Source organism: Larus michahellis, chromosome 2 (genome assembly GCF_964199755.1).
Source record: "Larus michahellis chromosome 2, bLarMic1.1, whole genome shotgun sequence".
In the NCBI taxonomy this organism is placed as follows: Eukaryota; Metazoa; Chordata; class Aves; order Charadriiformes; family Laridae; genus Larus; species Larus michahellis.
This window is the reverse complement of record NC_133897.1, coordinates 19,362,961-19,387,101: the sequence shown is the minus strand read 5'-3', so window position 1 is coordinate 19,387,101 and position 24,141 is coordinate 19,362,961. Positions and strand designations below refer to the sequence as shown.

The 24,141-nt window shown below is 38.8% G+C and overlaps 1 protein-coding gene across 1 annotated transcript in view; it reads left to right on the top strand.

Annotated features, from left to right (window-relative positions):
* Positions 1 to 24,141, top strand: part of MYO3A (myosin IIIA) — a 121,183-nt gene that overhangs the window by 11,884 nt on the left and 85,158 nt on the right. Inside the window, exons 3-4 of the mRNA XM_074573422.1 lie at positions 1,655 to 1,789; positions 22,298 to 22,402. Of these exons, the coding sequence (XP_074429523.1) occupies positions 1,655 to 1,789; positions 22,298 to 22,402 (240 nt within the window). The remainder of the gene's footprint in view (positions 1 to 1,654; positions 1,790 to 22,297; positions 22,403 to 24,141) is intronic.

Genomic DNA, 24,141 nt, shown 5'->3' with positions numbered 1-24,141 from the left:
GAGATGTGGACTGAAAAAAAACAAGCAGAAGAAATGTGGTTTTGTATCACTTGGTTTAACTGATATGTCCGAATTAAACTGGTAAATTACATTATCATAAGTGATGTGAGACTGAAATAAGCATTTCATGTTTAATCCTTCAGAGCTCTCAGATTCTTTGTGTTGAATAACAGCTCAGCTTTTTGAAACTGAAACAGGAAAGTGAAGGTGTTTAAATGAGAATATATGAAGATGGAACCGAGAATTCTCTTTGTCTTGTCCTCAGGGCTATAAGTAAATACCATTGTACTTTAGGGCTCTTAGCCAAATTATCCTATGTCTAAGTTCACATGAAAATATTCCCTCTACCTTTTCTAAAAGAGGTACTCTTATGCAGGTAACTATAAATTCAACCAAATATTTCTAGTTTTCTTCCTTCATAACGTACAGAGGAAGATTTTTTTTTCTTCTTACTATGCACAGAATTAATATTCTATTCATTTCATTCTCTCTCTTTTCATTTCTCCTCGAATAGTAAAAATCTCATAAAATCTGAGTAACCCTCAGGAAATGGAAACCTTTATTAAATCACAGTAGGACAGTGGGCTAATTCTCTTCCAGTTTGCCCAGGGCACCCAGGGCTATTATATTTTTTGTGTGTAGTTTTTCGGCTTTCAACACTTTGGGTTTTTTCATGGTTTGGGGTTAGTTTTGTTTTTTGTTTGTTTTTTTTTTTTTTTTTTTTTTGCTTTATGATATGTCCTTCTGGGTTTTTGCCAGATGCATTTTCTGTCTTCATCCCTTCTTATCTTCCACCCTCCCTTTCCTTCTCTGCCATCTTCAGTGCCTTCATTTTTTCTTCCTTCTTTGCATCTCTCTTTTTTTTTTTTTTTTTTTTTTATTGGCTGTATCCTGTGTTGTGCTTATGGGAAAATTAACTTGAAGTGAGTTACTCCTTTTTTTGAAAGAGGAAAACTTCTGCTGTTTTTTAGCTACTATGATAAAAAAATGTCTAAAACATTGTGGGAAGACTTATCCTTGTGTTCTCAATATGAATGTTTAATGGCCCAGTTCCTGAAGATACTGGTGATGGGCACAGTTCTTTGAGACCAGTCAAGCTGATCTCAAGAGACAAGGCTAATATGAGGAACTTGAGTTGGATTTAGCGTTGGACAGACCTGTATAAGAAGCAAGCGAGCAAAGTCCTCTTAGGGGCAGATGCCTGTGGTGGTGAACAAAATGAGGAGTGTTATTCATTGGGAATACAAAGCATCCCTTTTCTCTGCCAGGTTCTTGGCACTGAGTGAGTGCTTTTCATTGATATGAAATCCATTCATATGGGTAGTGGAGTTCATAGGTAGCCTTCCTCTAGAATTGATTTTTCACTTCTATTTCTTTTTGGGTGCATGTAAATAGCAAATCCATTAAAAATGTTTTAAATCTGGAAACAAGCGTGTTAACATTTTTTTGAGATCTAAACAGTGGGGGGAAAAATGAGTGAACAGAACCAAGCTTTGTAGCCCTGCAAATGGTACATTTGTGTTATGTTTTTTTTTTCTCTTTGCATTATTTCAAACTACCTTTGAATAGACAGAAAATGCTATGTGTTGGGTTTTTAAAATGGCTATCATTATTTACTTATTAACTGCTGTGTATTTCTCATTTGTGACACTAGGATATTGATGAAGAAATTGAAGCAGAGTACAACATTTTGAAAGCTCTCTCTGATCATCCCAATGTAGTCAAATTCTACGGCATGTACTATAAGAAAGATGTGAAAAATGGAGACCAGCTTTGGCTAGTTCTTGAGGTAAATAATTCAGAAAAATAAGAGTTTTCTTCCAGTTGGCAATCCTATGTTGACTATAAACTTAATGAATGAGATGCAAGTAATTTCTTTGATGTCTTTCTTTAGAGTAATTGCATATGAAGTGATAAATGCTGCTGTTTAGTCTCTTCAGTATTCAGAATTAATGGTCTGCTCTGAGTTCAGTATTCGTATTTTGATATTATACTGGTAGTGCTGTTCTTTCAGAACATGGATATAAATTCTATTAGGACTTCATAGGATTTGCTACCTAAAATTTTTTTCTTTGGTGAAAGGCTTGTTATACGAATCTTCTTCCAGTAGCATTTCTTGAAATATGACTAAGATATGACATAGCAGTTAAAGGAAACCACTGTGATGACTTTTTTCCTAAATGAAATTCAATTAATTAATTAACTTGCTTTTTTTTTGTGCAAGTAAATGCACAAATAGATAAATAAACCAATAAAAACAGGCTACTGCCCAACTACTGATGAAAGCAGCAGGATTTCCTCAAATGGAGTCAGAGCAAAATAAAGCCTGTAATTTGTGTGTTTCAGTCTTTAGTTTTGACTAATCTAGGAGCAAAGAGCTTGGTTGTTACTGTTTTCATAGATTCACTATAACCTATTCTGCAAAAACCTCCTTTCCCCAGAGGAAGGTGAAGAAGAATGTCTCTGACAGGAATGGTGTGCCTTTCATAACAGTCAAGGCTCTTGCTGATGTTTGATCAGTGTTTGATAAGATTGAGATTGAAGAATTGGTTGTATTTTATGACTTGTCAGATGAGTGAATACAAATCTTCTGCCAAATATCTCAATGGTACAATGGCATCTAATCCTGGAAACAAGCTCTAAAAAATGTTTAAGTTCTAAAAGTTTTTCCAAATTCTTCTGACTTACATTGGGAAGATGTTTTTAAGAATAGTTTGCATTGGAAATCATAACAAATGATTAAGTTAGACTGACATCAAAAGACGTCAGCTCTTTGTGCAGTGAGTATCTTTGAAAAATCTAGTTTCTGTTGTGTCTGCTGGGCATTTGAAACTCCATCTGTGAAACTTCTGACCTGTACAGGATGGACGCCAAACAGCCAGGATGGAACAGACTTTGAGGAAACAGTCAAGTTTTTATATTCTAATTTCTATATTTCACAGGGATTTATTTTCTTAATGTGAGAAACACAAACCTACATCTGTAGTACAAGTTTTATATTTACTCTTTGTGTGCCAAGCTGTATATGTGCAAATGCTAGTATGGAGCATGTGGAATAGTCTTGGATGCTTTCTGTCACTGCACCATGAATGCAGTGGATTTCAGTTGTTGTTTGTATGCGTAGATATGCATAAGTAGAAACATAAATTCCAATGGTAACTTTGGTGAAGCTTTCCTTTTACTAAAGGTACCTGTGAATGAAAACTGTCATGGAACAGATTCCTCGAACTGTCACCTTCCTTTCAGCTTGTATGCAGTTTTACAGGGCCACTGCAGTTTCTTTTTCATAGTAGCTATTTAGGTGTCCTACAGTTTATACGAATTAAGACATTTTCATTATCTCCGATCTGTTTTGTTGGCTTTTTTTAACAATATATTTGTGTCTAAATTCATAAAGGTGGTGATTAGTCTTTCACTTTAGCTTACAGAGACCTCTGTTTCCATTGCTTTGAGTTTGTTTTTTTTTTAAATTTATTTATTTTATCTTAAAAGAGCATTATCACTTTATAACTATTGCATGCCCTGAAGAGGGGAATCCAGTCTTGAAATTAAGGTTCGCAGAGTGTGATACGAAGGATGAGATCTTTCTTGTCTCCTTCTCTCAAAAAAGCTATCAACTAAACCATGCAAATTCTTTGTAATCCTCTGAAATTAAGATGAACCCTTTAGCAATCAGCACCTAGCCTGTAGATACGTTCCCAAAGACTGGAAGGACGAAGAGTGCACACCACTGCAGTTTGCATAATCTCAAGCAGCTTCCATAGTATCTGAATGCAAAATGATGTCAAGGAGGAAAAGCAGAGAATCAAATCAGATTATTGTGCGCTGTGGTATTCTGGATTCCTGCAAAGCTCCAGCTGCCAGGAAGAGTTTACAGGGCAGTGGGGTGTTAAAAGCAGAACTTGTTGCTCTGCTCTGCTTTTGTGTTTTCTGATGAGATCTGTGGGAAGGAGATTTTGGAGGGAAAGTTTCTCAAATTCTGCTAGGAATGGGTTGTGGTAAGTGGCAAAACTCAGCATTTAGTAATGGGCTTAGAGCCACCACTGTAGTTTACCAACAGAGTTACTCTGTGGAGTGTCTGAATCCATATTTGTAGATATTATTAAATCATTTTTTTCCTAGACAAAGCAAATTATCAGCTCTTTAAGACGTGTCCAACATATCAACAGCAAGCCAGTCTGGAAAGAAAGATTCTTGCCAGGTTTCTTTTCTCCTAATTCAGCATTAGTTATATGAACTTTACTGTTCAATTCTTACACTTTTTTTAGTATATATAGTGTGATGATGTTTGACATATACCATAGTTTTTGGTAGCTGTTTTGTATTGCACTTGATCATATTTGGGTGTTGGGGAAGAGGGGCTAATCAGGTTTGAACTAGGCTAAGGTAAGTGTCTGAGATACAGTTTTGAAGCCAAAACTGACCAAGTAGCTAAAAGGACTATCCTGCAAATATTGTAAAGGGTTCCTGAGAGATTTTAGTCCCAAATACTTGAATTGTCAGACAATAAAATTGTCAGACCTTGTAAATTACACCCATTCTGAATAAAGGAAAAGACTTTAGATGGGTTTATGATGAGATTATTGCAGTCCTGGTGTGAAATATTCCACCCCACCTTCCATCGCTGTTTTCCAAAACAAATCTATTCTTGCATGATTTGGTACCTGTTGAACCTGTACTCTCAAATTCTTCAACAATATAGTTGGACATTCCATTTTTAACTAAAATTGACGCTTAACATTTGCTCTCACTCTAAAGCATATGTCAACAGTGAGGCACTGGATGGTCATAATCCAGGTTGAAGGTATCGTCCTGTGACTGAAATCATTAAACCAGATGACTATTGCAAATATTTACCTACAATTAAATGGAACTTGGAGCTGACCTATTGGTGTGGATCATCTGACAGTTTCTATGTCAATAGATGCCAAAAACAGTTGCTTCAAAATGATGGAAATGATATGTTATAGAATAATCTTGGTAAACATGACTTTTCTTCCAAATTTCTTCACTTAATAATTGCTTAATAGCATGTGCCTTCACAGAAAATCTTTTTTCCAATTTGAAGTGAAATTCCTCATTTTCTAGTGAACGTTTGGATTTCGTTTTCTTTGTAGTATGTCTCTGTGCTAATGTGCAAATTACCAAATTGATCTTGTAAAGCATTTTGAAGTTGCAGTGTTATGAGCTGGAAATATGCTTCTGAGAAAGTAGGAGCTATTGTTCATTAATTTTTTTCTGTTAAAATAAACAAATACTTTTTGATATAATAAAGTACCAAGAGATGTGTGGATAATCTCATACTTTGATTTAACTATCCAGTGTAGATCTAATCAGTTAAAAAACATGAATAATGATTACTTGGAAAAATAAACGAACTTTTTGCATAACACACTTCTGTGTGTGACACTCTGGTACAGTATTTGTAGAAGTGTAAAGTTGCTATGTTGTGTTCATGTTAACACATAGGACCTAAATCTGAGGCTAGCATAGAATACAGATTTTAACAAATAATTTAAAACTAGAGGAAAACTAATCATATGAGAACTTATAGCATAATTATCATTTTTTGGTAATAAAGTAACCGAACTTTCGCAGTTCAGTGTTTTTTAGGGAAACCACCTACAGGAATGAATGTGAAACAGGAATACATCTGTACAGAGTAACAGTACCCTTGATCCTGAGTTCAGAAAGGCCCTTCTCTCTGTAGGCTGCACTCAGATAGGCTGAACATCTGCTCCTCTGTGGATGCTGTTCTAATCACATTTTTAATAAAGAATATTGCTAGAGGGAGGATTCTTGCCAGGTATATTAAGCCTTGTCACATATGTCCAGAGACGCAGGCAGAAGAAATTGGCCTATTGAGTCTGTGTTGAAAAGAAACCACTTGAGTATTATACTTGGAATGAGTCAGCTTAGCAGTTTCATGTCAGCAGGCATCAGCATGATGACACGGCTAAGGCAGAGCAGCATGCTATAGCCCATTTTTTTTCTGCCCTGGATGTTAGTTCAGAAGGGAATAGATCTGAAATAGTTGGAAATCAGCTGATGGAAGATGGAGCAGAGAGGTAAATCATATCAGGCCCTACAGGTGAGCACGTAGGTCAAGGGCAGGTGGAGAGAGCAAGTGGCAGGGCCCTTACCTGAGATCTGGTGCAAAGAGCAACCTAATCAAGACTGAGTGAAGGCTGAAAATACCACAGCAAGGTATCTGGTAGGTCTTACACAGCTTTTACGTGCTAGTGTAAGCCAGAAGCCAAGAATCATAATGCACCATATTTCTATGGTTCATTTCCTACATAGATCAGGTAGAACTTTAAGAAGTATCTTAGTCTATTTTCAAAAGACACAGTTATGCATGCCATATTTGAGGTGGATTTGGCTTTGTGAGTCAGATAAGTAAGCTAGTATATTTTATCATTCTCAATTTATTTTTATGCTTAGGAAATAGAGGGAGCATCCATTATTTTTATAGTAAAAAAAAAAAAAAAGATTTTAGTTGCATGAGTTAAAACATAGCTTGGTAGGGGAAAAAAGTTTGGATGGAGTGACTTCCCACCTAAAAGTACAGGTTTTTAAAATCAAAGCATTTTATAGAAACCTCTCCATTTTTGGACAGGTCTACATCTCCATTTCTGGAGAGGTAGAGGGAATCACTAGGAAGTGAGGGGAATAAATCCTTTTGTACTGAATTCTAAGAAGACTGTCAAAGCATTCTTTTTAGTTTTGGTTCTCCTAGTGTGTATGTGAACATCTCAAGAACATTTGCAATGCCCTGCTGAGATAGACCAATGGTCCATGTAGCCCAGCATTCTGTCTCCTGTGGTGGCAGTAGAAGATGCTATTTAGGAAGAAGCTGTCCAATTTTTGCAGTCTGTTTCCCTCATGCTGTCCAGCAACCATGATTGTTGTATTAAGGATGTCTCAGATATTCTAGTTAGTATCCATTTGTGGATACAGTAAATCTGATGACGATACTGTCATGCTATACAGTCTCCTCTTAGAGCATGCAATTATTTTTGTGTGTGTCATTATTCTATACTTATTACTATGCGTAGTATATTCCATATGCTAGAATATAATGTTTTCAACATGATGAAAACATTTCCAAATCAAAATATTTTTCAATGTGTGGTAAGAAATTTAGAATCCTGTTAATTTGAAAAGGAGGAATATGTTACAATTGTCAATGCTCTGTTTTCTGACCAGGTACTTAAAAAGTACCTTCGCAAACGATATTTGAGTAGCTAGTACAATCTGTACAGGTGCTGGTTATGCACAGCCCAGACTGAAATGAACCTGATTCATCTTTGTTCTTGTGTAGAACGTTTTCTTGTTCTAGGTTGTCTTCATCAGAGAAATCCTGTGAAAGTGTAGAATAGCTTGTGCTCGGAAGCTGCTTCTCTAAAGAAGTGGCATGCTAGCCTTTTCCTCAACCTTATAATGTGGGAAAATAAATGCTTGAAATAAATTGGTAACTTGTGTTATTCTGCATTGTTGCAGGCAAAGTGTTATACTTTGAGTTCAATCATCTGGATGTTTCTTGATGTTAGTCGAAACTGCTAACCGGACACTGGTAACTCACAAGAATTACAGAAAGATTATCATGAAGGATTATTGTGATCCAGTTAGCAGCTATATTTGCTAATTTAAAATTTGCCTGAAATGATTCAAATTTGTTGCTTAATTTTGATCTCTTAAAGTTAACATCAAGAGGAAAAATTTTAAATGTACAAATATCTAAATTATCTTTTTAAATCCTTGGGATGCTTCTGTTTGTGTTGCTTTTTTTCCCAGAAAGTACAAAATCACTAAACCCAGTAAATAGAAGCTCTCAGGAGTTTGAATTAAACTAGAACACAGGAAATTGTTGTGCTTCAGTTCACCTGGTCCTCTCCTCACAAGCATAGACAAAGTACAAACCCATAGTGGGGATTCCATTTATTCTGAGTGAGGACACTTAGCGCCATATGGAAAAAAGGAATAACGTGCCAGTGTACCAAACTGCCAACCTGCTGCACCAATGTGATGGCAGTCCATTGCTACTAGATTAGTTCTAGTGGCTTGCCTGGCCTGGGAAAGCTGGCACATCTAGCCAAAATACTTGTAACAGTGTAAGAATAGTGAGAGAAGCTATCTGTCAGAGGCTGTTGCTGTGTGATAAGCACAGGGTAGTAAACAAGTGTAGTTCCTACTCAATTACTAATTATAAGGGTAGTTGCAGTTGTCTGGTGAGTTATGTATGTGACTCAGTATATGTAGGTGACATGCTGAGATTCCCCGATATAAGTCCTTTCTGGTTTTGTGCAGCTCCTTTAGAAGAATTACCAGACTTGAATTTGCCCAGAGATGGAGAGCCCAGCACAACGTGTGGAGTATCAATTACTCACCCCTTTCCAATCCTAAAAGTGAGCCTTTGTAGCAGGGAGCTTACATCAAAGCTTTAAGCCAAATAGAACAAATGGATTTGGAAACGGAGAACCAAGGGGATAACAGAAGTCAGCTGTGATCTCAAGCAGCTGCAAGCATTTGTCAGCATTGCAGCACAGGAGAGTTATTAAGGAGGATTTGAAGGGGGATAGTGGTGTGGTTTTCTGTTTGTGTTGGCTGCTCCTTCAAAGCAGAAAGGAAAACACGTTATGCCTACAGGTAGCCAGTGATGGATGCCAGCACTGTGAGTTCATCAAGGATAGGAGTAGATCCCTTGCTGTCTAAGGAAAGGTATTAGGACTGTTATGGGTCCTGGCAGTAGAAGCAACTAGCTCATACCTGATGTGATTGAGAAGGGGCAGCCAGCATGAGGGCTCAAGGGAAGAGTGGCATGGTTGGAGGTGGCTGGTTAGGGATAAGAATTCACCAAGGTCAAGAGCAGAAGGTGTTGCCGTGACTCCTGGGTGAAATGAAGACTGCTGAACAACACACTTGCACTGATGCACCTGGCCTGGAGTGAGCCTGCTGTGCTGTTGCACTGCTGTGTCTGGTGTTTGGAGAGAGAAGTTTAGCAAATCAGATGCTTCCAGATGTTTGCAAATGCTAACTATGGTTGCAGAGAGCGCCCTAAAATTCATGAAATATGTGTAAATTTTCCTCACAGATTCATAAATGAACAGTGACAGCACAATTTACGTATGTGTCAGAGAAAAATGAGTGTAATTAATGCCCAAATCTTGTGTGACTAATAGTTTTGGATCCTTCACTGACCTACTATACATGGAAGAGTTTCTGATCATGTTGCTTTTTCGACATCGCATGTAATTCTAATATATGGTGTAGTTCACTGAAGTGCATCTCTCTTTTATTTTTTTTAAAAAGAAGAAATCCTCTTTCTGTTATATAATGTCCTATCTATGAAGTACAGTTATGCATCTAAAGAAATATCAGTCTCAGCAGGTTCAGTTGCATTGGGGAAGGGAGATTTTTTTCAGCTGGGGAGTTGAGATACTAACAGTATAATTCTAGGTTGCAGAGTGGTTTGCTACAAAAGAGGAGCAACCACTGTCCAAGGTAAGATCTAGGTATTGGTATTTTTAAAAAATTGAGGCAAAAATAGCCAGAAGCCTTCTAGAATCAGGACAACCATAACAATGTATTATGAAATTCAGATCCCTTTTCTGCCTCCACACACACACACAAAGGCAGAGATCTATCATCCAAATATTTCTGCTGCTGTTGTGTGGCTTAACATGTGTGAGGCTTCAGCTGTTTGAGAGGTGGGAGACTGGGTGATGTAAAACATGAAAAGAGACCAGAAACTAAAAAAAAAAAAAAAACCTCAAAATGAACTGCCTCCCCCAACCCCTCCCCAACCAACCGAGAGAGACTTTTTTACACTTGTTTCAAATTTTGCAGTAGGTGACAATATATTTACTTTTCTCATTAATTTTGATTTTTATGAGCTCTGTAGGAGACTGCTAAGTTCTGTGTGCTAGGTAGGTAGATCAATATTTTAAAAAAATCTGCTTATCTAGATAATCTTTCTTGCCAAGGGCTGCAGTGCCTTTACCTCAGTCGCATGTCCCAGTCCTGTAACATGTATGGGCCAGGGGACGGTATGGTTCTTGCAGTGAGAATGTTCTGTCACCCCCACATAGGTAACACAGGACACTTCGCAAGATACCGCTCCTTTTGTGCATCCAGGCATAGACTATCGCTTCAGAATGCTTTTTGTGACAAAACAGGCTGGGCACGGAAAAGAAAAGCTCAGTGCACGGCCAGTAGTTCTGTCCTTGTCTCTTGCTGAGCTTTCCAGCGCCATCTAAGAGTCCTGATGGCCGGCAGTAAAGCATTTTTCTCTCCATTAGCTTGATCTCTTTCCTTTCTCAGCTAATGGTGTTGTCACTCTTCGTGGCACCTCTCAGCGCGTGGAAGAGGGAGAGAGGAGCTGCTGTCAGTGTTGTGAAGCAGCTAATGCTTGTTCTTGATGTGGAAAGACGTTTGGCTGAAAAAATCTGCAGCCTCAGAGCCCACAGCCTGCAGGAAGGCGCAGAGCCTGAGGAGATGCTGATCCTGAGGTCACCTTTGGGATGTTGCACGGTGGGAGTGACTTAGATCTATCTTATCTAAATTTTAGCAGGCAATCTCATGTCATTGAAGCTGTTGGGACTTAAATTGTTGAACTCCTTTTGAATTAAGATTTTCTCTTTAAAAAAACAGTACAGTTGTAAGGAATGGGTAGAAGTATGGAAACTGATTGCTGTGGTAGGTTTGGCAAGAGAGGGAAAATCCAAATTCAGTGACATGCCTTTTTCTGGAAGGCTTCTCTGAGTAACAGGCGCTGGCTGGAGTGAGTCCCACAGGAATCTGTGTGAACACCTAGAAGCAGGACCCAATGGTCTCATTTTGGTTTTCAAAGAGATGAGCCTACCTGAGATAAACCAGAGACATCGCTGTATCGGTTACTTCTCTTTTACATGAAATAGAGGATGTTGTGGTGAATGAATAATATGATTTATTTATTTAGGATTTTCCTTTGGCATGTTTACAGTGTGCTTTTGTTAAATACAGCAGTTACTATCTGCAGATATGTTTCCATCTAAGGGAAATAAAGACAAGTTTGTGGAGTTTAAAAAAAGCTTTGGATGGAAGTTGCTCTGTATAATGGAATATATAATAAGAGTTACAGTAAGAAAGCAGATATGCACATTTTTTGATATGGGAGAATTACTATAAAACAATAATCTTCCAGGAAATAAGCATAATGGAAAATAACTAGTCCATTGGGGTTTTATGGGGGGTGGGTGGGTGGCAGTTGTCATTTATCTAAATATTATCAGATATTTCCAAATGACGTATGTAGAAGAAAAATTAAACAATTGAAAATTGCTTTTTCGTATTTCTTAACATGGGTCATTTTTCAGTAATGTCTTTGGTTATAATTGCCCCACTCAGACTAACACTGAATATTTTGATCCATTACATGTCTGAATCCCCCTTGATTTCTCCATTTCTAATGTGTCCCTCTTTGCTTCCCAATTATAGCGATTTTTCACTCTTGAATTGTATCCTGCTTTCTCAAGATCAAAGATGTGTGGCTACAACTATCATTTGATTCTTCGAAGTTTTAGTAAATACTTGTAATTTCTCTGTGTAATGAGTATTTCATATTACATTGTGGTTTGCAGAGTCCACATCTTTTAAACAGCCGATGAGCGTATGTTATGGCCCACCTTGCTGGAGAACACTGCACATACAACAAGATGATTCTGAGTAACCTCTAGCAATTTTTGCCACCATGGAGTAAAGCGAAAGCCTATAAAAAAAAACCCTTGAGTTTTACCATTCCACTATGTAATTAAATAGCATGTGAATACTCTCCAAGAATCAATCATAGAATGGTTTGGGTTGGAAGGCACCTTAAAGATCACCTAGTTCCAACCCTCCTGCCATGGGCAGGGACACCTCCCGCTAGACCAGGTTGCTCAAAGCCCCATCCAGCCTGGCCCATCCAACTTATGCCTCTCACATTCTAATGTTTAACATCACTTTGCTTTCTGTACATTTTATTTTTGATCACATCTTTACTAAAGATGTGAGGTTATTTAAAAAAAAAAAAAAGCCACCAAACCCCACATTTGCATAGCTTTTGGTTAAATCCCAGATTACCAAACCTTCAGTTTTAGTGGGGGGTGGCATCAATTGTTGTAAGAATGCTTGGGCTAAGGCTTGTCTCTTTTTGCTTCAGACACCTGAGGGTTAAATACTTAAATTCAAGTGTGCTAGACAATATAGTTTTATTGTGGTTGTTCTCAGTTTGCCTGTTGGGTCCCTTTATAAAGGGAGGGACTGGAGGAGATGGACTTGGCTGTAGGGAGGGAGGTCTCGTCTCTGTTCTTTGTTGGGCAGCGGTCTGGAGGCTGCAGACTATGGGAGAGCAGTGCTACAGCAAGGAACAAGGAGCTGGGACATGCAGAAAGCAGCCAGCCAGGTGTCACTGGTGACAAAAAGAAGTTTCCTGGCCTCCAGGAAGGATGTCAGCGTTTGTTGCAGTTCAGAAGGCTGCTGACTTGGCTGAAACCAAACCCTAGAAGTAAGAAACTACCTTGCACAGATGGAGTGAGCAGGGAGAGATTGGTTTACAGTGCACTTTAATTTCAGTTCTGTCTGACCTAGTCTCTCTGAGTTAATCATGCCAGTAGTTTATTTAAAGATGAAAAAAAAAGAAGTCTTGAGTTTAGCATCCTTTTGGTTCTTACAAAATTCTCTTTAAGAATATCTTGGAACGTCCTTTGGGATGTTCATGCTGCACTAGGGTCCCATGACAGTCATGGGGTCACCATGGCTCCTTTTGTAGTCAGCAGAGAGGCAGGCAACTCCTAGAGTGGTAAAGCCGAGCTGTCCTGCAAGGAGAGGGATTGGCTTTTGGCTGAGTCTGTTTCAGCTTCACTCCTTTTGTAAAGGGAGCCTTTAGACAAGCCCCATTGTTTGGATCTGTGCTTCCCCAGCCATGCTTTCAAACTCAGTAGGGAAGATTTCTGTTGCAGTCATTTAAATTACAGTGAATTATACTAAATTATTGTCTTTGTGTAAGAACACAGACATAAAATGAATTATGTGTAGTGTGGACATGGTAGTACTTGGAACTACTGTCTGAACCCTGAATTGTCTAGAAATGATACTGCAAAAGAGGAAGGTGCTTTGAAACGTTTCCTAATTGGTGAAGAGTGAACAAAAGCACTGTCGTTCTGAGCAGGCAATAAAAGCTGTGAAGTGCTCCCTCTTACCACAGGCTGCCCTATTAACTTAAGAGATTCTATGTGTTTTCCAGAGCTTCGGCTAAGTTTGCAGCAGTCAGTAGAAATACTTCTGTTGACAATATTGATCCCAGACTTAGGCCCTGCTTTTTCTCTCTAGCCAAGTGAATGGTTGTGCACTCTAAGTGTTATTTTTACCCCTGCTCCTTGAGTATAATAAAATGATGAATTGCACGAAGTTTTCTGTATCAAAATCTTCTGTCTTGGTAAGCTTCCTCTTGCATTTACTCAGAAAGCCTGAGTTTACTGACCAGTGCCTTTCAGTTTTGTAGTTAGGTTAGCACTGATTTTGCAAAATGATCCTTCCATTTGTTTGATTTTTAAAAAATTACAGCCATGTTATGCTGTTGCCAGGCTGTGAAGCTATAGTTGAAGCTCTTAAAGAATTTCTGTTGTAAATACATTATCCAGTGATTTAGATCTCAGTTGCTTTACACAACACTATTCCAAATTATAGCTTGATACCACTTCAGCTTTATACTCTTTTTGGGAGACATGGACAGGTGATACATTAATTTCTTCATTAGCAACTTCAGGGGCATGTAAATGTATTATAACATAAAGAATGTGAATTATGGGATGGTGTAATATGAAGTTTGCATCAGGAAGAGCTAGCAAGGGAATTCAGCTGGGCTGTGCCCAGTAAACCTTTTGTACAGCACTGTCATCTACTTGCTTTTTTTCCATTCTGATAGAGACCAAATAATATTACAAATGTTTTAGAACAGAAAAAAGTCTTCCTTTCAGGGGTTTACTTCTTTTCTTCTTGTATATGTAAGGCCTGGTGGCTTCATTCAGTTATGCTGAGTTTGAAAGAAGAAATTTAGAAAAAAACAATATTGGCATAGATGTGGCCTTTTCCATTTTGGCCACAGTGTGAAGTAGAGATATTTATGTCCTGACTGTGAAAGATAAGAGGCTGCGAAGGCCAGCATTGCATAAGATGGAACAGGCAAACTTTTCCCCAGGCTGTCTGTCTTGTCAGTGCATGCGTGTGACAAAGAAAATAAGAAGTTAAAAGCCAAACTGAAAGTGAAGAAATCAGAAGCAGCAAACAAACACCCGTGAGGCTGTGACTAACACAGCCCTGGAGGTGCTAGATGATGTAAGAGATCAAAATTACAAATACCACATGGTTTGTGATCACTGAAGCTAAATAAATCAGGAAAGATGTCTCTTTCAGTGATACATTTCATTAACACCAAATTGAAAGCAATCATCTTTACCTAAAAGCATAGAGCACTGCTATGGTTTCTTTTGGTTATGGGTTATCTTGTACTGTTGTTAGGAAAAATAGGAGCCACGGTGCACATCTTTCTTCCATTTGAGGTGAAATTAAAACTACGCTGCACAGACAGGAGCTGTGTATATTGAACCACTTGGCCCGTTGAAGAAACTGATTTAGTTCTCTGTAAATCTTCACAAGGACCTTCGAGTATTTGTAGTTGGCATTAGGTACTGTCAGTGGAGTGTGCTCTTTGGTGGCAATAGTTGTGAAGACGTCACACTGTAGGCAGAGAATAGGAGTTAATCTGGTCACAGCTGACCCTGCGTGACAGCCAGGATTGTGAGACGGACAGTGCATCAAGTTCTGTCTTGGAGACAGAAGGCAAAAAGACAGTGACTCTGGAAATGGCTGTATCAGGTTGATTCTGTTCTAGTAGACAAGGTTTGTTTTGAAAAGTCGAAGATGAAAGGAAATTTGAGTGAAAAAAGGCCCCAAAAGAATTGCGTTCACTTTCCTGAGGAAAGGAAGGGTGGTGGAGCAGCAGGGTAAGGATAATGAGCTTTAGGAGAGTATGCTTCACCCAGCTTGGGGAACTGGTAGTTAGCTGTGTTTAGGAGAAAGAGTGTGAAAATGAAGGAAAGCAGGATAGTTGGCAATTATTGAAAGACATTAAACACACAATAGCAAATTAGCTCATGCAGAGAAAAGATAAAAGCACAGTAAGAGCTGAGTAAGAGTGCATCAGGGTTTGCTTCTTTTAGTGTTTCAGAATGCCTTCAAATAGGAGAAACAAAAATGCACAGCTAAGGTACAGGCATTTAAGGATAAGCTCAGAAAGGCTAATGTGGAGTAGTAAAGACAAGATTACATTACTAAGAAGAAAGAGAAATGGGATAAAAGAATGTTTAATGTATGTCTTTACAAAGTGAGGAAAAATAATGACCTAGGGAAATACAGACCAGTCCGTTTAATTTTGGTACCCACAATGATTCTAGAACAGATTAATAGAAACCAGTTTAGAAATACCCAGAACCCAGTAATGTGATAGAAGTGGTCAACTTAGGTTGAGCCAGAACAATCTCATCTTTAACAGGATAACCGGTGTAGTAAGGGGAAAGCAATAGATGTGACTGTGTCTTTTGTACGGATTTGGGATGGTTCCATGTGACATTCTTGTGAGAAAAATGTGGAAATACAGAAATGTCACATAATAAAGCAGATGACCTCATTTTCGTAAAACCGCGCTCAAAGAATAGTGATCATAGTTCACTTTGGGAATAGGAGAACCTCAAGCGGGCATCAGCTTTTGTCCTGTTTCTGTTCATAAGTAACTGTGGCGGTAAGACAAAGTCCACATAAAAAGTCTGGAGTGGACACCTAGTTTGATTACAGGCACGTTGGAGGATGGCATCAGATTCACAGCTGTGCTTGCAGGAGGGATTTTTTTGAATCAGAGGAAAAAAAAAAACAGTAGACACTTGCAAAATACTGCTGTCTGTAGGAAGAAGAAATGGGACGTACCTGATTAGGTAATGGGACTTCAGAAAGGGATTCTCTGCAAAGTGACGATTATTCTGTTCTGTTCAGTTTTTCCCAGCTAAGGCAAGACTTCCAAAGAAATTCTGTATGCAGTTTGGCCCAAAATTGTGTCCCAAACAGCAGTGGCAAATTGCAGGCAGTCTAAACTTAGAAAACATAGATGACTTCAAAAGGTTACAGTGACTAACTTTGTACAGCCTAGAAAAGAGAAAAATGACATATCGTGACAGTAGTCTGACAGAGATGATGTTAAATGGAGAATAATGATCACTTATTTTCAAAGACTACTGGAGGGAAGGGCAACAATAAAACAGATTTATTGGAAGCAAAGAATAATTGGAAATGGTTGGATAGTAGGAAAAGTGCTCGATCAGGCTAGTGAAACACAAGAACAGACTACCTAGAAAGATTGGAGTCTCCCTCAGTGGGAAATTTTTAGGAGTAGGTTAGACAAATACCTGTCAAGGACCGCCTGAAAGTACCAGATCTCTACACAGTGCCAACACAGTGGCCTAAATTATTTCTTGAAGTCCCTTTTACTCCTATGTTTCTGTAGTGTTGTGACAACAAAGCAGCAACAAATCAGAATCTTTTGTTCTTACAGCAGTGAGTACTAAAAGGAAGGTACAGTCAGCTCAGAGGCTGGCAGCGCTGCTGTACTGCATGCTCAGTAGAACAGGTCAGATTATTATCTATTCTAAGAACAGAAAAAACTAAAGATTAGTGCCTGAGATGCTTTTAGCATTCCTATGTGTGATAACATTAAAGCAAGATTGGACAATGGTAACTTTTTCATAACTATCATTCGTACATGCCTGAAGTTGTGCATCTGTGATGTGCTATTCAGTCATTATGTCTCTGCAGCCTGTAAAGATAGGGAAGGTAGTAATTGTAGTTGCCCCGCTATTTGCATCCAAGCTACTGAAATAAGATGAAAGCACCTTGACAACTGTAGAATGCAAGCAAATGTTACCTGACAACTTAGTACAGATGCATAAATCAGGAGCAACTGGATGATTAAAGGCTGTAATACCCCTAACAAAGGTGCAGCTGATAGTTTTCTTAAAAGCAAAGGTGGTACTGAATCCTTATTCAGTGGGCATCAGAATTGAGAGGAGCTGAACAGAGAGAAATGTATCAGCTGGGTCAGATGAAGAGTGAATAAGATCTGCAAAGAACACCTGCGTGACTGTGATGTGATGGCAATTTTAACTGACATTTCATGTGTTAGGATCATGCTATTTTATAAATCTATTGCTAAAGATAGCTTTGCATGCTAATAGCTCAATTACAGTAGCACAGGGTCGTGGCAGATGGGTGGGTGGAGGACCGTATGTCATCCCAATATGAGTCTTTGCCAATCATAAGGGAGGAGCCCTTCACTACCACTGGAGAAGAGTCATAAGCACCTCTTCTGATACAGCTGTGTATGGTCATCAGAGCTACAGCCCTTTCAGGCAGGTTTTCACACAGATCAAGCCTTCTATCAAATTGTTTCCTGTGGTCTGAGTATGCAAGATCTTGTTAGTCCTTTCCCCCTGTTTCTGCTGTCTAAATATCCAAACTAGGGACTAAATATTTTAAAATCCAATTATTATGAATCATACAAAATTACAGCTTGGAAGGGACCTTTGGAGGTTATTTGGTCCAGCCCCCTGCTCAAAGATGATTAACTTCAGTGTTACAGGTTTGCACAAGGTCTTTTCCGTTCAAGTTTTGAATATCTCCAAGGATGGAGATAACACAGACTTGTGCTGGGTAATCTGTTCCAGTGCTTAAATACTTTCGGTGGGAAAAGTTTTCCTTTATGTCCAGTAGAAATCAGCTATCTTGCAGCTGAGGATTGTTGCCTCTCATCCTTCGCTGTGTGCCTCTGGGAAGCGTCTGTCTTCTCCATGCCCTTTTAGGTAGCCCGAAGTGTTCAGTTTACCCCCCTTTTAGTTGCTTGTATTTGCAGGTAATATTTGCATTCTATCAGTGCAGGCACTGAAAATACTGCCAGTAAAGAAAATACCTGTAAATCACAAGGGAACAATAGAAGTGGTGACTAACATTAAATTGATGAAAATTGCTCAAGTACAAAGTTATCAAGGTGGCATTTCTAAATAACATCCTTGTGGGAGGATCATTAATATCTTCCCTTACTAAGTCTCATAGGCTGGACATTTATAAGAGCATCTCTCTTTAAATTAAGTTTATTCAAAGCTTAAAAGAGGATTTCTATCCTTCCTTGGGAAGACGAAGCTTTTGGAGGCTTCCTAAAACCAGACTGAACAGCTTTGTTTTTGCGTGCATTTCACATGCTGGAGTATGTGGTATCTGAGAACCAAACTGAGAAAGTCCATTCAGTTTACATCTTCTACTATTGTGCTGCCACACCTGAGCTAACAGATGCCACCACCACAGCTCCCATACCCAGTTTTCCTCCTGGGATTACTGCTTGCTTAAAATAGGTATTGTAGAACTGATAGGAACCACAAGAAACGTGCCTGTGTGTGCAAGAGAGAATGCATGCGTATATGTGGTTTTGGGAGCATGGGAGAATTAGAATTATTACTCTCTCCTCTTAGAAGAGCCCATGTTTCATGACAGGTTGGGAGACATTTGCATTTGGTGAGTTACTTTGACCATGAGGGTAGGAAGCAGCCCTGTGGCACAGCGCAGGTAGACACGTAGCTTCTGCTGTATGTCTGTGTCCCCAGTTCTCCATGCGTTTCTTGTTTTCTGCTTCTAGTGCTCTTCATCAGGGTATTCTGAGGAGCTTTTATTGAATGATGTGGAGTCATGACACAGACTAATTAACTATTTGGCTATGTGATTTCACAATGCTTGTAACGAAATAATAGCTACCAGCACCTCTCTTCTCTAGATGCTTCCCTGGAAACTAGAGAGATCTTTTAAAAAAATTATCTCTGTTGTCTTCATGATTTCTTGTCATCTAAGCATTACAGTTAGCCTAACTCAAACACAGTAACTTTGGTAAGAGGCTACACAGGTTTTACTTTGAACAGCATGCTACTGAGAAACAGCAGAGATGATAATTATAAACTGCAATATTTAACAACACCCCAGGAAACTTCCAGTGTAGCAGTACTGCTAAATGATGTTTATCCCATAATCTCTTACTGAAGGACTGCATGAGTTAAGGAAATGTGATATTTTATTTATTTTTTTTTTATGGTTTAGGGTTTTTTCCCCCTTTAAGTTTTTATGTCATGGACTAGGTCCTGGTTAACATCCCCAGGAATAATTTATCTCCCTGTCTACTCAGATTCCCAAGCAAGCATGGTCCAGCACTGTATTGGGCAGGAGTATTGTAGTTTTCTGTAGCTTCTTGTGAGAGGGAAGAGAATAGTCTGATTGGTTATGAGAGGGACTTTTTGATGTGTTTATGATAATAAATTTGCATGGAACACGCCTGCAATTTGATAGCCTGAATCAGGAGAAAGAATCACCATTTGAACTTTTGTTATGTGCATGGTTACAGGGACATGTGGCAGCTTCACTTGCAAAAAATAGAGAGTAGAAATAGGAAATGAGACTGGATGCAACGTTTTACCCACGAGGACTTGTTTGACCTGTAGAAAAATAGAACAACATTAATACTAACTTGTGTCATCGTTGTCGTCATCGTACCCCCACCCCCACCCCACGCAGCTCAGAGCACACACATATGGTGTCTGCCATAATCTCCTTTTCTAATTGTAGTTGTATTCCAATAATCCTTTTTTCTCCTTATAGCTGCTAGCATTCTAATACTTACACTTTTTTCCCCTCTTCCTCCTATGCTGGTGGTCTCAGGAAAATACAAATTGTCTGATGTAAGTACAACTCTTTGAGACAGAAGTAGCAAAAGAAAAGTTGCCCTATGTGTGCAAGAACCTGTGTCTGAGATCCTCAGCTGACCTCTGCCTAAGCAGCAGCCCTGCCTTGGGCGTCAGCGGAGGATTTCCATGGTGGTGTGGGTGACTTCTGTTTTTTTTCTTCAAGACCTGCTCAGCTGACCTTTTATATACCCAGTTTAAGTTTTGGTTTGGTCTAAAATAATCACAGTTTTAGGATCTTACTTCACCTGATATTTTGGATAAGGTTTATCTGACAATGCAGCTATTTATCTCGTAATAGGGATTTATATCTAATGGGGGGGTAGAAAAAATTTTTAAAGCAACACGTTTAATAAAGTGAAAATTAACATTGCTGACCCAGGCAGATAAATTCAGTCTTGGCTTTACTGCCTAAACATTGAAGAAGGTGATTTCTAAGGTATAGTTTCTTCCTTGTCCCATCTACAAAAAGAATATATTCCTTTCTGAGTTAGTTTTCTTTACTTTGAACAGAAAGACTAACAGATATCCAGTGTTGTAACAAAAAAAAGAATATCCATCTATAAGAAGCAAAATTTTAATACTAGATAATGAAGAAAATTAGTTTGAAAATATCATATGTGTAATTTATTTCACAATTGGTTTGTCACTTGTCAGAGACTTTCAGTGCCCTGAAATGAGAGTACATTAAATTAACCAGAATTGTCATCATCCATTTGGTTTGATTAAACATGTCAGTGATGTGACAAAGTTAAAACTATAGAGACTCTGGAAAGATAATGTCATTGTTTAAAAAAAAAAAAAAAAAAAGTAACTCGAAAAAGTCAATGGAGAAGGCAGACCAATGTGGCTAAAGACAGTAAATTAAATCCTGCCTGGGAATCTGACCTGATCCAGCAAAGCGCTTAATCTCATCATTTAAGCATATGAGTTCTTCCCTCTCTAAGCATGCATATTGTCCCACTGAAGTAAGGGTGAGATTAAGTGAGTTCCAAGATTGTTGCTGTAGAGCTCAGCATCTATCAGACCAGAGCCTTCATTGACCTGATGGGGGGCACATCTTGAAACAAGATTTATGTATCGAATAGTATTTGTGTAGGCGTTCTTGTGGTGCACGTTCAAAGCAACCCAGGGGTTCCAAAGGTAGTCAGAAAATTATCGTTAGGTTTGGGCAAAAAGGGCTATAAAATGTTTTCTACTGTTAGGTGCAAGTCTCTTTGTAATTGCAGCACAGAAAAAATGTATAGGAATAGAAGAACAGATTAAAAATATCATATACAATAGTACCTGATGTGTGGAGTTCTGCAGTTGAAAGGTTTTGTTGATAAATTATGCCCTCGATTTGAATAGACTTCAAAATCTGTAGTCAAAAAGAATTACTCTTTTGTGCTATATTGGTAAAATGTCTTATGTGGGTATTTATTTTCATATGAAAAGCTACTGGATGATACAGTATAAAACTTAGAATTTGTTTCACTGTTTTATTGGAAGCAGCTACTCCTTTACAGAGGCAATGGCTCTTCAATCAATGAGTATTGTTTGGTGCATTATGGGTAGTTCAAGGGCTCAAGTACCGATTTCATCTTTGTGGGTCTGTAACTGCTACAGTTAGTCACTAGCGTTACGTTGTTCCTTCTTCCTGTGGAAAAATTGTACGTGATAAAAATGAACATATGCAATATTGCAGGTCTAAACAGGACAGGACAGGGGTTTGCAGGACCCTAACTGGGCTTTAGGCAGGAGAAAGGATTGTCCAGAGTGGATCATGGCTCTGCATCTCGAGCAAGAAGCTGACAGGGCTGATGCTACAAGGGCTATAATTAGTCTTACACCTGTGGCCCACCTTGTTTCGGTGGGAGATGAGACCTTTCTTTCCGTGTTGCTTTCATCATCCATGATGCTCATCCCTTGTTTATAACATCCTTCTACACTAGGAATTAAGTGCTGCTTGGCAGAGGGCAGCTTTCCCCTTGGAAAATTTTCTTGTAGTGGGAATTCCTCTGCTGCCTGTCTTCTGATGCCTTAAATCCATTTTATGTTGTATGTAGCTTTTGTACCCGAGAATTGATGCTGAAATAATTTGTGTTGCTGGTGAGTTGCACATGATGAATATAAGAAGCAATTAGTGTGCCCCACAGAACATGCCTTCACAGCAAATTTACCGCACTATAAGCTACTTCTGTTTCAGTGAAAAGCAATCATGTATATAGGAAAACAAAGAGATAGACTGCTGTACTTGTGTTTGGGCAAGAGGAATTAAATGCAGAAAGTAGTGAAAAAAATTGGCAAAAGTGCTATGTGTGTTGTTTGTATAAATGGTAGACATAAGGACAAATTTGTGGTTTGCCGGTTTAATAGGAGCTCATTTGGCTACAAATATGAAAACTACTGAAAAGTAAAACTGGGTGGCTACTCCAACACTTCTTAATTCCTTATATTCCCCTGATGTTTTGCAGCTGTGCAATGGTGGATCTGTGACTGATCTTGTGAAAGGATTTCTGAAGAGAGGCGAAAGGATGAATGAACTTATAATTGCTTACATTTTACGCGAAGCTCTGATGGTAAGATAAGCTCACAGTGAAAGCACAGTCAATATTCAGTTCTCATTTTTTCTTTGAATGAATGAAGATCATGTCCCCACTAACATGGCTCACCATCTTACATTATAGTAGTGTTTAATGAAATCAAGGTAACATGTAACTCAAACGGTTCTTTTTGAATAAGCAAGGTAAAGAACTTTTCATCTGTTTGTTTCATTATTAAGAGAATGAAAATAGATTTCTGACCATCGATTCCTTTCCTTAGTAAATACAGTTCTGCATCAAAATCACTTTTCTTTTGAGACATAGCAGAAATACACCCAAAATAGTGTTCAACTTCTTATGTCTGGATACAAAATATTTTTATAGCAAAATGATCAACAGATCTAGTGAATTGAAACACTGCTACAAGAAATATCTTTCTTGCTAATCAGGATCAAGTGTTTTTACTTTTCATTTTCTTTTAACTAGAATTTGTCTTTCTGCAGTGGAATTTAGGCCTTTGCAGTTTTCTTTGAGTTTGTAGTCTAAAGATGTAATATATAATGCTGTGTTATAGTGCTTTTTTTCTGCTTTTATCTTTAAATTTCTCTTTGATATAAAGTGGGGCAATTAAACATAAAAAAAGTTCTCTACAAGATTTTCAGTAGCATTAGATGGGTAATCACAGGATCCTCAATACATCATGCCACTCCTAGATTTACCAATCCCTTATTCTTTTCTTTTTCCGACCTCACTATAGACTTGAGAAACATAGAAACCATCAAGTAGCCTTTTCATGCTTTTATGTGAGCCAGAAGAATTGCAACAGCACAACAGAATCATCACCTTCCATAAAAAAAACAAGAGACAAAGAAAGTCCTTCCTGAGTATATACCTTCCCCTGTCCCTGATTAACTTAGGGCAGTCTGATCCATGATGAGGAAGACCAAAGTGCTCTGGACTTCTCTATGGAGGTTTTATTTGCTTTATGGGAATCCCAGGCTGCTCATTCAGGCGTTGAAGTTAGATGACCGAAAGTCTTCTTTGACAATAACAGACTAAACTGGAATCAGTCTTGACTATTGGGAAAAGTATGAAGAAATGCAGGAAAAATATTTCTACAAATTATCTGTCAAAGAAACCCTCCATTAGGAAGCAGGAAAATAAAACCGAGATTGGTTTTGGGGAAACACAGAGGGAGGCCATCTGATTAGCAGTGAGTGCTCCTACCATATAGGCAGGATGTATGAAAATCATAGAATCACAGAATGGTTTGGGTTGGAAGGGACCTTAAAGGTCATCCAGTTCCAACCCCCCTGCCATGGGCAGGGACACCTCCCACTAGACCAGGCTACTCAAAGCCCCATCCAGTCTGGCCTTGAACACTTCCAGGGATGGGGCATCCACAGCTTCTCTGGGCAACCTGTTCCAGTGCCGCCCTCATAGTGAAAAATTTCTTCCTGATGTCTAATCTAAATCTTCCCTCTTCCAGTTTGAAGCCATTACCCCTTGTCCTATCACTACATGCCCTTATAAAAAGTCCCTCTCCAGCTTTCCTGTAGGCCCCCTTCAGATACTGAAAGGCTGCAGTAAGGTCTCCCTGGAGCCTTCTCTTCTCCAGGCTGAACAACGCCAACTGTCTCAGCCTGTCCTCATAGGAGATGTGCTCCAGCCCTCGGATCATCTTTGAGGCCCTCCTCTGGACCTGCTCCAACGGGTCCATGTCTTCTTGTGCTGAGGACTCCGAAGCTGGAAGCAGTACTCCAGGTTGGGTCTCA